The following is a 13,544-nucleotide window of genomic DNA, read 5'->3' on the forward strand; positions in this document are numbered from 1 at the left end:
TTGTATTATTTTCAAGGATGCGGAGAAGTTCGAATGAAGATTCCACCGATGAATGGTCTGAGCAAAGGGGATTCGTGATGGATACCCTCAGCACTTTGGTCGAGGCGATCAAAAGTCAGGTCGCCACACAAAGAGAGTGTGTTCCTACAGATTCGGGGGTCACTTACGAGAAATTCTTAAAGCTAGACCCTTCAACTTTCTCCAGCAAGGTGGATCCTGACGCCGCAGAGCAGTGGATCCAAGAAATTGAAAGGGTGTTTTTGGTCCTTTCGATTTCCGATGGAAAGAAGACTTTATTTGGGTTCTTCCGATTAAAGGACAATGCTAGAGTTTGGTGGGATGCGACTCGGAAAAGGCATTTCCCAGATGCAGAGGTCATCTTTTGGGACGCTTTTAAGTGTGTGTTTTAGGAAAATTACTTTCCTCCTCATGCGAGGGAAAAGAAAAAGGTGAAATTCTTGGAGTTGTGTCAGGGCAGCTTATCGTTGGGCGATTACATCGCCATGTTTCAACAATTGGAACAATACTGTCCTACCCTTTTTTATAGTGAATGCAAGCGAGCATGCAAATTTGTCTGTTGCCTAAAGGAAGGACTCAGGTACCAGGTCCTTTCAAGCATGCCCGTGACCTTCTCAGCGGCAGTTGAAGCAGTGACCCTCTTAAACGAGGATTGGGAACGTTCTAGAGCGGCACAAGTTAAAAGGCCACATGTATCTGGAGGTGACCAGAAGAAAGCACAGTCTCATGGTCAGGTGTGGCGACCATCTTTTCCCGTTAAGCCCGAAGGAGGGAAGCAACAAGGACCACCTGCAAAGAGGCAATGCCAGCAGAACCGCCCACCGCCTCGATGACCCGCAGGGAATGGATGCGCTAGGTGCAAGGGATCTCACGTCGGACAGCCTTGCCCCTTGGATACGGGGGGTTGTTTGTATTATGGTAAGATGGGTCACTACGCTCGTGATGGTCGCAAAAAGGCGACCGATGAATTCAGGCAATGGGGTGGAGTACCTCAGCCTCCTCATCAGCAACAGACACAGTTGACATACCAGCAGCAGCAGCAACCGTAGAGCAGCGGAGTGAAGAAAGTCCCAGGGCGAGTCTACGCCACTACCGTCGAGCAGTTGACCAAGGGAGAATTCGTACAAGATACTCTCTTAGTTGTCGGTCATGTTGCTTTCATTCTTTTTTATTGTGGTGCTACGCACACCTTTATTTCGACAAAATTTGTGGCCCAATTGCAATCGCCTGTTCTGCGCTTGCATACAGCCTTAGAAGTATATAATCCGTTGGGGGAGAACGCTGGTTGTGTGACGTTTATTACTGATATCGATGTGGTAATATCGGATCGTCTTTTGTCTGCATGCACCATCTTGTTGAATATGTCAGAATTTGACCTCATTTGGGGCATGGATTGGCTGTCCCAGCATCATGCCAAGATCGTTTGTCGCCAGGGCAAGATCACCTTCTCCCCTTCGGATTCTCTGAAGGTGGAATTTCAAATTCTTCGACCCATGCGAGCAAGCCAGATGATTTCAGCCCTTAAGGCTCGTAGCTTCATTCGCAAGGGTTGTCCAGCTTTTCTCGCCAGCGTCGTTAAGTCTGACCCTACGCCTGCACTTATTGATACTTTAGACGTGGTTAGTGAATTTTTGGATATTTTTTTCCAGAAGTTCCCTGGCCTTCCTCTGCCTCATAAGGTTGAGTTTAGCATCGAATTATTGCCTAGAACTGCTGCCATATCTAAGACCCCATATCGGATGGCACTTGCCGAGCTTGAAGAACTCAAACGGCAGTTACAAGAGCTTTTAGATCCGGGATTCATTCATCCAAGCGTATCACCCTGGGGAGCTCCTGTACTCTTCGTGAAGAAGAAGGATGGAACCTTGAGGTTGTGCATAGATTATAGAATGCTCAATCAGGTGACAATTAAAAATAAGTACCCTTTGTCGCGTATTGAAGACCTTTTTGACCAGTTGCAGAAGGCCAAGATCTTCTCCAAGATTGATTTGAGATCCGGGTATCACCAGCTCAGCATCAAGGACAGTGATATCTCCAAAACAGCTTTTCGCACCCGGTATGGGCATTATGAGTTTACAGTTATGCCCTTCGGTCTTACAAATGCTCCTGCTGCATTCATGGACCTTATGAATCGAGTGTTCAGACTGTTCTTAGACATTTTCGTGATAGTGTTTATGAATCGAGGCCCCTGCCTTCCTGTGATCCTCGGCAGGGTGCTTTGCCCCCCTGCCTTGTGCTTTCCAACAGGGGGCGAAGCTCCCCCTGCTCCCCTATTTGCTTCCCGTCAGGAGGGGGGGGGCTCTGCCCCCTGCCTTGTTTTCTGTTGAGAAGGGTTTGGCAGGGAGCCTCTGCTCCCCCCCTGCCTTGCTGCCTCCCCTAGTTTTTGGAATCTGATACTACTGCAAGTCTTACCGGACCCGTCCCTCGTGGTATTATGGCGTATTAACCTTTTTAGCTTTGCATGTTGCACCACGGAGCCTTCTCGTGCTACGCGGCTGGAGACAGTGATCACTTATGTAATACCCAAAATTTTTAATTTATAAATTCTGAAAATAATTCAAGTCTCAATTCTAATTCATTATAGATACGAATTATAATGTTAAAACACTGAATTTTTATGGTTAGTATTATTCAAATTGAAGTTTTGGATCTATATTTAAAATTTTAACAAAATTCTGTTGATGCTTGTCCAAAAATCAGAATTCAGGGACATTTTTGTCATTAATCAAACCATCAAGGGTAGCTTAGTAATTTGCCAATCTAGTGGCATTTTTTGGTAAAATACCCAACTATATAAGGTCAAAACAGTAATTTTTATGTTAGGGACGATTTCAGGGAATTAATAAAATTGTCAGGGACAAAAATGGTAATTTACCATTCTCAATGGCAGGCTATGTAATTTATTGAACTGCAGAAGGACAATTAAGAAATTCTAAATCCCCTTATGGCAATCCTGAAAGATGGATTGAGCCAAGGTTAATTTGGGTATTAAAAAGTAGCAAATTTAATAAAATATATTAATTTATAATATTTTAATCTAAGACCATGGTTTTAGAAAAACCACTGGCCTAAAACCATGGACAGACCATGGTTTCCCAAAACCATGGGAGGACAAGTGTCACTCCTAAGTAAGGAAGTGACACTAATCCTCTCTCTCCTTTTGACACTTGTCAGAAGAATGACAAGTGTCATTTAGAAAATATATATTTTATTTATTTTGGTGATAAATGTCACCTTAGTGGGTCCCAAGGGGATGAGGCGGGGCGGGGCGGGGAACAAGGTCTCCACCCTGCCCCGCCTCAAGATTTTATCCTCCACCCCCGCCCCGCCAAGCTGGCGGGGATGGATATTATCCTCCACCCCCGCCTTCATCCCCGTTTCATGTCCACCATCCCTGGTTCAAACGGGGATGAGGCGGGGCGGGGATATTGCGGGGAAAAGTGGTCGGGGCGGGGATGAGCCGGGGATCGTGGCGGGGACGGGGCGGGGTGGGGAAAAGTGCATGTCCATCCCCGCCTCCACCCCCGGACGGGGATGGATTTTAACCTTCGTCCCCGCCACCATCCCTGTTTCATACACTTCATCCCCGGTCCAAACGGGGCGAGGAGGAGCCCCGCTTTCCCCCGGTCCACTACCATCCCTAACTGCTTGTAGGAGTTCTGCTAAATTTAGCAGAAAAGTCATATTTGGATAGCAGAAGCGCTGCTCGAATCAACCAAATAAAGTTAGTATTCAAAAACCATCTTATGAATTCAAATTCTCCTTCTAAACCCCAATTCTACTTTTTATGGATTTAAATTTTGGCAATTTTGCCAAAATTTAATCCAACCCAGCCTCTACACAGGGGAAACTCTGTTCAATTTTTTCTAAAACATTTTTATATTATCAAACTACTATAGCAGTAAGTCTAGCAAAAATTTTCTAAAAGATTTTAAAAAATAGAGTTTTTATAACAAAAGTTCTTACAAAATTGTTTTAAATGGTTTCTGGAAAGTAGAATTAGTATAGCAGTAATTCTGACCAATTTGTCTAAATAATTTCTAAAATTTTTAATTATTTTGAATCAAAATTATGATAAAAGTTTTTTAGATATTTCAGAAATCTTGAGTTTATTCAATAGGAATTATATCAAAAATTTTACAACTATTTCAGAAAAATTCAATTTGTATAAAGGACATTCTATCAAAATTTTCAAAAACGCTATTAAATATTTAAATCAATTTTTTTGAAAAACCTTTATAAAAATATTTGTGACGCAAAGTCATGTTCGAATTTTTACAACTCGAATTCAAGTTCAAACCCTTTTTCGAACATTTGAGTTATTACAAAAGAAACTCTGTGAAAATTTTTATAAAAGTTTTATAGTCAATTATAAATAAATTTTTAGATTTTTAATCATCCCCTTAAAAAGATATTTATAGGGCAAATACTGCCTAAAATTTGATATAAAAATATTAACTCATATAATGAATTTTATCAGATTAAATTAAAGCATGAGCTCTTTATCCTATTCCTCTTAGTCCTATCAGAAATCAAGGTAAGTTATTCTATCAAAATATTATAATTTTTGTGTTAAACATATTTTTGATGCATGCATGATTATTTAAATCTGATTCATGAACAAAGGCATATTTCAATATCTGCATAAATTAAATACATGTTTTGAATGACAAAATTTCAATCTTATGATCTTAAACCAAATACTATGGTTAAGACATTGATGATATTGATGAAAAGAAGAATTTTGTATTGCATGTTGATTTTTGAAAGATTTTATTGTTGCATGAGTCATGTCTACACAAACTTAATTCTCACCTTCATAGGTGAATGCTCGTTGTAATAGAGCAAAAATCTGGATGGGCTGGGTACATATGACCCAAGTGTTTATTTGAAAAGAATTATTTGGCCAATGGGCCTAGTTTTGAAAGTATTAAAAGTCTTATAAAAGAATCCTTCATGCCCATCTAGGTTTAGCCTACCCTGGAAGAGGTAGTGGTACAACCAGGAGTGACATTGTGAAGATGATAATTTTTTGGAGCAATAGATTCCCTGGGCCTCCTGTCACTCGGGTTGAGGAGGCTGAGACAATGGGTCTCAAGGTTGCCGCATGCCGGTGGATGCATCCAACTCTCCTTGTTTGGTCGTCATTGCTGAGAATCTTCCCGGTCGTTGGCCGCTCGCTTGGGAGCCCGTTCCACTCAGTTATCCGAGTAATCCACAATAGAATAATACACCCCCAGAATGCTTTGTTTAAGATCAGAGTGCCTTCCACCGTACCAGGAAGACGTTAATATCGAAACAATGACCTTTTCTTTCACAAAATTTGATATAAAAATATGCCTTGTTGTTATAACACATAATCATGTACTAAATTATTTTTAATTGCCATATTCTTAATTGCATAAATGTTCTTGAATGTATGCATTTTGATTTGTAAATTATTGAAATCATGCTTAATATTTGAATTGTATGATTTTGATTAATAACTTACTTGGCTATCATAAGTCTGACCCGGTTTTATGGGGATTTCGGGTTCAGATATGGAGTAGGCGATATTACAGTGGATGTTGGATAAGTGTGGCATCGAAAAACCCAGATTCTCAAGATCCTGAGATCAATTTAGGATTTATTTTAAATTTAATCCTAAATGTTTTAATTTTTGAACCGTGTGAAATGACTATGTATATAGTGTTGATATAAATTATTGTTGCTCTTGTTATAAATTGTGAAATGTGACGTGCCCGAGGAACATTGCAGCCCTTGGATATCCCAGAATGGAAGTGGGAGGGAATCGCCATGGACTTTGTAGTTGGCCTTCCTAGGACTCGACGCAAGCACAACACAATTTGGGTGATCGTCGATAGACTCACCAAATCAACGCATTTCCTACCTATCCGCCTCGGCCAGTCTCTCGACAACCTGGCCGATCTTTATATCTGCGAGATTGTAAGACTCCATGATGTTCCGGTTTTTATTGTTTCTGACCGTGATCCAAGATTCATGTCGAGATTCTGGGGGCACCTCCAGCAGGCTCTAGGCACCAAGCTGAGCTTTAGCTCAGCTTTCCACCCTCAGACTGACGGTCAGTCTGAGTGGACTATTTACACCCTAGATGATATGTTGTGGGCCTGCATGTTGGATTGGAAGGGTGAATGTGATTCCCATCTCAGTTTAGCGGAGTTTGCGTATAATAATAGTTTCTGCGCTAGTATCGTCATGACTCCCTATGAAGCCTTATACGGAAGGCCGTGTCGATCGTTCGTGTATTGGGATGAAGTAGGAGAAAGAAGACAGGAGGATCCTCTTGTACTTCAGCATTATTCAGAATAGGTGCGAATGATCCGGGATTATCTCCGTTCAGCTCAGAGCCGACAGAAAAGTTATGCCGATCATCGTTGTCGAGAGCTCATTTTTCTTATAGGAGACTTGGTGTTCGTCAAGGTTTCTCCAACTAGGGGGGTTTTCGTTTTGGAAAGAAAGGGAAGCTAAGTCCTCGGTTCGTTGGCCCTTTTGAGATTTTGGATCACATTGGCGATGCGGCTTATCGCGTAGCATTGCCTCCCCAATATACACAGATTCATAACGTCTTCCATGTATCTACGTTAAGAAAGTATGTTCACAATCCTTCCCACATCATCAAGTTTGACGACATTCATATTGATGAGGATATGAATTTTGAGGAAAGACCAATAGAAATCATCGACCGTCGTGATCGGGTGTTGAGATCAAGGACAATACCTTTTGTAAAGATCCAATGGGAAACATCATGGAATCGACGAATGTACTTGGGAACCTGAAGCCAATATCACGGAAAAATACCCAAAGTTGTACATTGAAAAATAATATTAATGAAAATTTCAAGGACGAAATTTGTTTAAGGGGGTTAGGATATAATAAACAGAAAAAAAAAATCATTTCAGACCCGGGTCAGATCCGGATCCGACATGGATCCGAGCCCCATAAGAGGATGACTATCGGTAGGCCGTAAGGGTCTACCAAGCGGTGTCCACTCCCTTTGTTTTCTGCTTATAAATGAATCAAGCGAGAGGGGGGGGGGGGGGGGAGGAGGATCGAATGCTTTCCCCTCCCCATCGCCTCTCCTATCCCTGACGCCTCGATTTCCCCTTTTTCTCCGGCTCCCCCCTCCTCGCCGTCCCTGCCACCTGCCGTCGTCGACGCCTGCCGACACCCGCTACCCACCTCCGTCCAGCACCGTCTGCCTCCGCCGGCGACCTCCAGGTGAGTCCCCCTCTCCCTCGTCTTCCTGTTTCCCGCATGAGAGGGGGGAGCGAACCCCTCCACCTGCGGCCTCGACAGGAGGGGGAGGTGGCTTCCGGCAGGGGGGGTTCGCCCCCCCTGCCTTGCAATTTTCGGCAGGGGGCGAGACCCTTGCCTTTCGGTGTCTTTCGGCAGGGGGGTTCGCCCCCCTGCCTTGTGATTTCCGGCAGGGGGCGAACCCCGCCAAGAGAGAGGACGAAGGGTACCAAATCTGATGGACATGCCATTAATGGCTATTTATGGGCAAAAGACTCGGCTTTCCAGGTCATCAGAGGTTAGGGGAAAGAGGTTGCATTAGATAGTCTAACACTTCTGCAGAAGTTGGATGCATCCCTACTGGGCCTTTGGGGGCTTGCTCTCTCGACCACCGGTCGTCCCCTTAGGATAGGATTCAGTCACTCAACCGAGGTATCTTAAGAAACATAGCATAACAAACCCTCATATTGGTACCGACTATTTCGGCTCGTGTGCCATGTACGTACCCACATAGCCGGTTAATAAGTGATAACTAAATTAAGCATGCTCACCCTTCAACTGTTGTTTTTGCATACTTGTGGTATTACGTGCTAGCATACTGGTGAGTTTCCTGTGTAATATATCTTTTCTCATTGTTGCTGTCGTGGAATGTTTAACTGCTTTACATGTTAGTTGTTCTTGTTCTTTTTGCACTCCTACTAGTTTCTCGCGAGACTGGCCCATTTTATGGGCAGGTGATGAGTAGTGGCGACAGACAGTCAATGATGCATGCGACTTTGCTCGAGGCTATACTTTTCCTTCCAGTCTTCTGGTTGTCGTTGCAGGGTTTTGAGTTTTGGGTTTTTGTTTTGATCCGAGGGGTGGGCCTCCTGTTGATTTTCCTTGTACAATGACTTTTTATTAAGAATTTATTACTCTTTTCAGCTGTCTGCTATTTATCGCCGTGGTCATGCTTGGATTGTCGAGCTAACGTGCTTGGGATTTGCAAAACTTGATTTTCAAAATAGAAAGATACTTTTTGAATAGTTTTTAGAACAACAGATTTCAAACTTTTAGGGATTTTCCTCAGAAAACATTAATTGTCAAGTTAACAAATTTCAAGGCGTTACACTTTTCTCTCCCTCTCTTTTCTTTTTTTCTCTTTTCCTTCTCTCTCCTTTTTCTCTCTTTCTTTCCTGTTTTTTTTTTCTTAAAGAGACAGGAGAGGGTGACGTCCCCCTTCTTCAACCCTCTCTAGATGGGCTGGAGAAGGAGGGTTTCCTCTTTTGAGGAAAGTCTCTTTCCCTTTCTAAAATTTTCCAACATTCTCTTATTCTGACTTTTTTCAAAGTTTCGAATTTGCTTTAGCATTCTTTCTAAAACTTTATTTAGCCCTCTAAGGCATGTACAAAGACTCTTTTAAGAAGTCCTAATCATTCATATAATTAAAATTCAAAATTGATAAAAAATAACTAATTAATTAATATTTAATTAAATATTTTCAAAATTCCAAAATTTGTTTAATTACGTTAGGAGTCTTCTTAACTCCAGCTAACTTTAATTTAAAGCTTTAAACATAATTTAAAGCTATATTTTCATTGGACATGGATTTGGATCTGCATCCAGATCCAAATTCCAAATTCATATCCAAAACGAAATTGGATTATGATCCGGATCAAATCCATATTAACATGTGTCTTGGATAAGGTCAAAATCCATATTAATTTGGATAATAAGCATTGCATTAAGTCCAATCCAAATCTGGATCCAAATCGATAAATTGTTTTTGTTTTAAATACGATTTTTTGGCCAACCGTAGCTCGAATCAAGAAAAATAAAATATCGTTACACTCAGAATCTTGAGATGCATCCAACAATATGTAACTCAAATTTTGCTTCTGAAATTCATCCGAAAATAACCCAAATTTCGCTCGAATTTAAAAGTCGAAAATGAAACTTTTTCTTCACATTTTAAGTGGCTCATTTAAGCCTTGACAACGAGACCTAGGCCAAGCCCAGACTCAAAACTATCGGCCTAAAATCAAGATTTTACTGATTTTCCTTCTATAGGCCAAATTTTCAAAAGTCTCAATTTTAAATAAGTGTGAAAATACCCTGTATTACAGTGATCCCCTACCATTAAACCTGGTTGAAAAGAGAGAGAGAGAGAGAGAGAGAGAGAGAGAGAGAGAGAGAGACTGGTAAAACTGGGTTGTATCAAGCCAGGTTTTACCTAAAACCTGGTCTGGTGGCAACCAAACAGCCACGAAACCAGTTTTTCATAGTAAAAATTGGTGTGACACCCAAAACAAGGTTTTCAACTTGGTTTTAGGTGTTATCCAAACACAATCTTAAAGATGTATTTGTGCCACTGAAAAGGGTGCTGACAAGCCCATTTCAAGATTGTTGTTCGCATATGTTACTGAAAATATTGGCAAGGGGAACCCCTCAATCATGATCTCTGTACAACTTGAATTGGGGCACAAGCATCTTCCCATTTGGTGATCAAAGATATTAAAAGGCCGTTAACCATTGAATAAACACCTAGCCAAACCCATTGCATTTGTAAAATTTGGAATTTCGAACTCATTGAAAGGGAGGTTAATGTTCGAAGAAATGAAAGGGAAAGAAAAGAAGAAAACGATAATGAATTTGGAGAGAGAGAGAGAGACCTCAAGGGGCGTACCGCATGAACAATGTCGGAGAGGCCGCCGGAGTCATTCCACACAGAGCTTCGGAGTGGTAGTTTTTTTTGAGAAAGAGAGAGGAGTCGGGGTGGGACCTGCCCACCTTGGCCCGAACATGGACCCGTTTCTTCAGATCCAGGTTTGGTGTGAAAGTTTCAAAAATAACACGAGTCCATAAAGTATAAAGTAGTCGGATCTTAGGGGTCGGAATCCGGTCATACCAAACCCGTTGACAGCCCTAGAATATCACTCATCCCTTCTCTTCCGGTTAACTCGTATTTCCTCTTTTTTTTCCCGCGCGAGCAATCGAGGTTTCGCCCCCCCCCTCTCTCTCTCCTGCTTCAAACAGGAGCTTCAATGGCGGATTCAGAGATGCAGATCGACGAGGGTCGTGAAACCATTCCCTTCCAACTCCAGTTCGACAACCCAGTGGCCTCTCAGGTACTCTCTCTCTCATTCTCCATCTTCTCTTTCTATTCAATCTTAGAAACTCCTCCATTGCAAATCTCTAAACTGCGAAATCGATTTTTCCTCGACTTCGTCCTCGAAGATCAAAATAGCCGAATGGAATCCCGAGAAGGACCTGCTAGCCATGGTTACCGAGGAGTCGAAGATCATCTTGCATCGATTCAATTGGCAGAGGCTGTGGACGACTTCCTTAGGTATGTATCTTTATTTCTCTCTCCGAACGCAAACTGTATTTCTTGATCTGTTTTCTCCTTTCACATACTTCCGTTTTTTTTCATCTCGTTGTAATTGGGTACTCGGTGGTGCACTAAAACTACAATCGCTTGATTGCACTGAGTTTCACTTGTCAACAGAGACTTATTCTTTGTTGATTTTAATCATAATGATTTAGAATTCTTGTTCAAGAATTTGCACTTGAAGGTGATGTTCATGCTTTCTTGCTTTAAATTAACAATTTTGAATGTGCATAATCGTATATATAGACTATATATGTGTATGTGCATACTTACGTGTGTGTGTATAGGGCAATGTGTTAGCCAGGACCCATTTTTGTTAGGCCACTAGATAACACATAATTGCAGGTATTTTTGTTGAGTCTTCTGAATCCATAGATGTGTTTGTTGTTGCTTATTTACTAAAAACATTTTTTCGGTTGAATTGATCCAAAGGGAAAACTTGAATATTTTATTATCAAATTTTGGCACAATATGAGCTGTTGAATTTCACATCTATCAAGAAAATATATCTACTTGAAAAATACATCATCTAGTTCATGTTCTCTATTGAGGAAACTATGATAAACACATCTAAATGTTCAGATTCAACAATAAACACATGCAACTATGTTTTTTTGCAAGGGCTAACAAAATGGGTCTAATTAACGCGTTCCCCACATATACACAACACACATATATTTTATAAAACCTGCATGTCATACGAAGCATGCATATGTCATGCCCCATACTAGTCTCTGTATCTCCGCGACATAGCTTGTGAGTCTTCTTGATCCACCGATACCATTGTAGAGCTTCACCCTTTGAAGGGAAAGCAACTGTTACAATACATTATTGGGGCTGCATGATAGTATGAGAAAAATTGTTTGACATAACAAAACCACACCTATCATCACACAAAAATTAGGAAAATCAAGATTGATGGATCATTTGTGGATGACCAATAAGATCTTGAATTGAAATAAAATCCCTTGTGTTCATTTTGGTGTATTCTATTGAGAGATCAACTATCAGGCTCAATCTTCTCTCGTTGAACAGTAGCAGCCATTTGGTCAATGGATGCCATATTTTGCAAGATCTGGAGGATTTTCCATTTCTTTTCAGATTCCTCCGTTAAATGTTTGGTTTCAAACTCATCTTTGAGTTTTTGGAGCCTATCATGATCAATCTGCATTTTAGTACCAATTAAAACACCTCAAAAGAAATAGTTTTGGGAAAACAACAAGAATCATATCATTATAAAGGAAAAGCATTTCGCCTCAAGGGAACTGCCCTTCTATAGTATAAGAGAAACAATTGTGGATGAGATAACTCATGCCTTATTGTCCCCAAACCATGGTTTATATACTTACAACAATTATAACTTCTCCCACAAACATTTTTAGATGGAGGTAAATTCCGTCTTTAAATGACTCATTCGCATGGTCGTGCAACCTTATTGGCATGGCAGAGAAACCAACCAATAGCAGACCAAATCATAGAGAAATAGTACACCACCACAATCATGGGTGCTATATTAACATTGACTCTATCATGATAAAATGGTAAGGATTTAAATTTAGCAATATATTAAACATATTGCATTTGAATTGAAATTAAGATTCAATTAATGAATTTATCACGAAAAGTCATAATGAGCTCAAGACCTTACCGACATTTGTTGACTACAGCATCACACACATATTTGTTGCATTTTATGTTATCCAAAATATTGCCAGGATATTATGGCTAATGTGCTGTTGCAAAATTTCATTGTCTTGCTAGTGTAATGAAAGAACTAAAAGATAGAAACATTGTGAAAAATAAGGCAATATATCTACTGTTGCTTTTGTGATGACCCTCTAACATAACCAAAATAATCTACAGGGAAATGTATTACAGCAATATGTTGGCGCCCTGATGGTAAAGCACTAGCTGTTGGCCTTGAAGATGGCTCGATTTCGCTACATGATGTTGAAGTGGGTTTCAGTTAGAGGTTTTATCTTTTTCATATACTTTATATATGCATCTTGTACAAAGCTTTCCTTTTCTCATATGCTATCAACTGACTATATGGAACATACTTTGTTATAAGAGACCTCATAATTTGCTTCCTTGTCATTTCTTTTCCAATATATATGAACTTAGGTTTGTTTAAGATCTCAATTTCATTACTAAGGGAAAGAAATCTAGTGGGCATGAAGGGACCTTCTGAAAGAATGAAACCCTAATCTACGATGAGAGAAGAGAAGAGAGGGAGAGAGAAATTTCCAGCTGAAAGGAGGGTTCAGTCCATCGTGACTGCCCTCTCATTCTATTTAACATAAAGTGTAAACATTAGGGTACAAAAATACCCTTTTACAAAATAATAATTTACAATACATGAACTGGATCTGGACCTGATCCATTATACAAATGGATCGGGTCAGACATACAATGAAGATAATAATGTCTTCTTTTCAGCCTCCCTCAAGTTGTGCATGGTGTTGGACCATGAACAACTTGTTCTTCAAAAACCAAAATCTATCCTTTGTTAACCCTTTAGTGAGGATATCAGCAACTTGTTCTTTTGTTGACACATACATGGGCTCAATCTCTTTGTCTTCAACCTTTTTCCTGATAAAATGTTGATCTATTTCAATGTGCTTTGCTCGACTATGGTGAATGGGATTGAATGACATGTTGATGGCACTTTGATTGTCACACAGCAACAGTGATCGAACAATCGACTCTCCCATTTCAGTCAGAAGATGTCTTATCCATGTACCCTCGGCCGTGGCAGTGGCCATTGATCTGTATTCGGCCTCAGTGCTCGATCTAGCAACTGCCTTTTGTTTTCTACTGCTCCAGGATACCAAGTTTGGCCCAATGAAGCTGCAATAACCAGATACTGATCGTCGTTCGTCTGGATCCCCCGCCCAATCAG

General features: G+C 40.7%; 2 protein-coding genes across 2 annotated transcripts in view; both read left to right on the forward strand.

The window, feature by feature from the left end:
• Window positions 1-1,406: 1,406 nt before the first annotated feature.
• LOC149849121 (uncharacterized) lies at window positions 1,407-6,348 on the forward strand. Its single transcript, XM_090007236.1, has 2 exons — window positions 1,407-2,231; window positions 5,776-6,348. Exons 1-2 carry the CDS (start codon window positions 1,407-1,409, stop codon window positions 6,346-6,348), a joined length of 1,398 nt encoding a protein of 465 aa, XP_089863362.1.
• A 3,882-nt stretch (window positions 6,349-10,230) lies between these two features.
• Window positions 10,231-13,544, forward strand: part of APC4 (Transducin/WD40 repeat-like superfamily protein) — a 163,280-nt gene continuing 159,966 nt past the window's right edge. Inside the window, exons 1-3 of the mRNA XM_090013365.1 lie at window positions 10,231-10,379; window positions 10,489-10,600; window positions 12,506-12,597. Coding sequence (XP_089869491.1) covers window positions 10,296-10,379; window positions 10,489-10,600; window positions 12,506-12,597 — 288 coding nt within the window. The 5' untranslated portion in view covers window positions 10,231-10,295. The remainder of the gene's footprint in view (window positions 10,380-10,488; window positions 10,601-12,505; window positions 12,598-13,544) is intronic.

The sequence above is a fragment of the Nuphar pumila genome, chromosome 1 (assembly GCF_984573655.1).
Source record: "Nuphar pumila chromosome 1, dmNupPumi1.hap1.1, whole genome shotgun sequence".
Taxonomy (NCBI): Eukaryota; Viridiplantae; Streptophyta; class Magnoliopsida; order Nymphaeales; family Nymphaeaceae; genus Nuphar; species Nuphar pumila.

Coding starts and splice junctions, on each gene's coding strand:
- LOC149849121 (XM_090007236.1), top strand. CDS start 1,407: ATGGATTGGCTGTCCCAGCATCATGCCAAGATCGTTTGTCGCCAGGGC. Junction 2,232..5,775: donor TTCCTGTGATCCTCGGCAGG/GTGCTTTGCCCC, acceptor GGAACATTGCAG/CCCTTGGATATCCCAGAATG.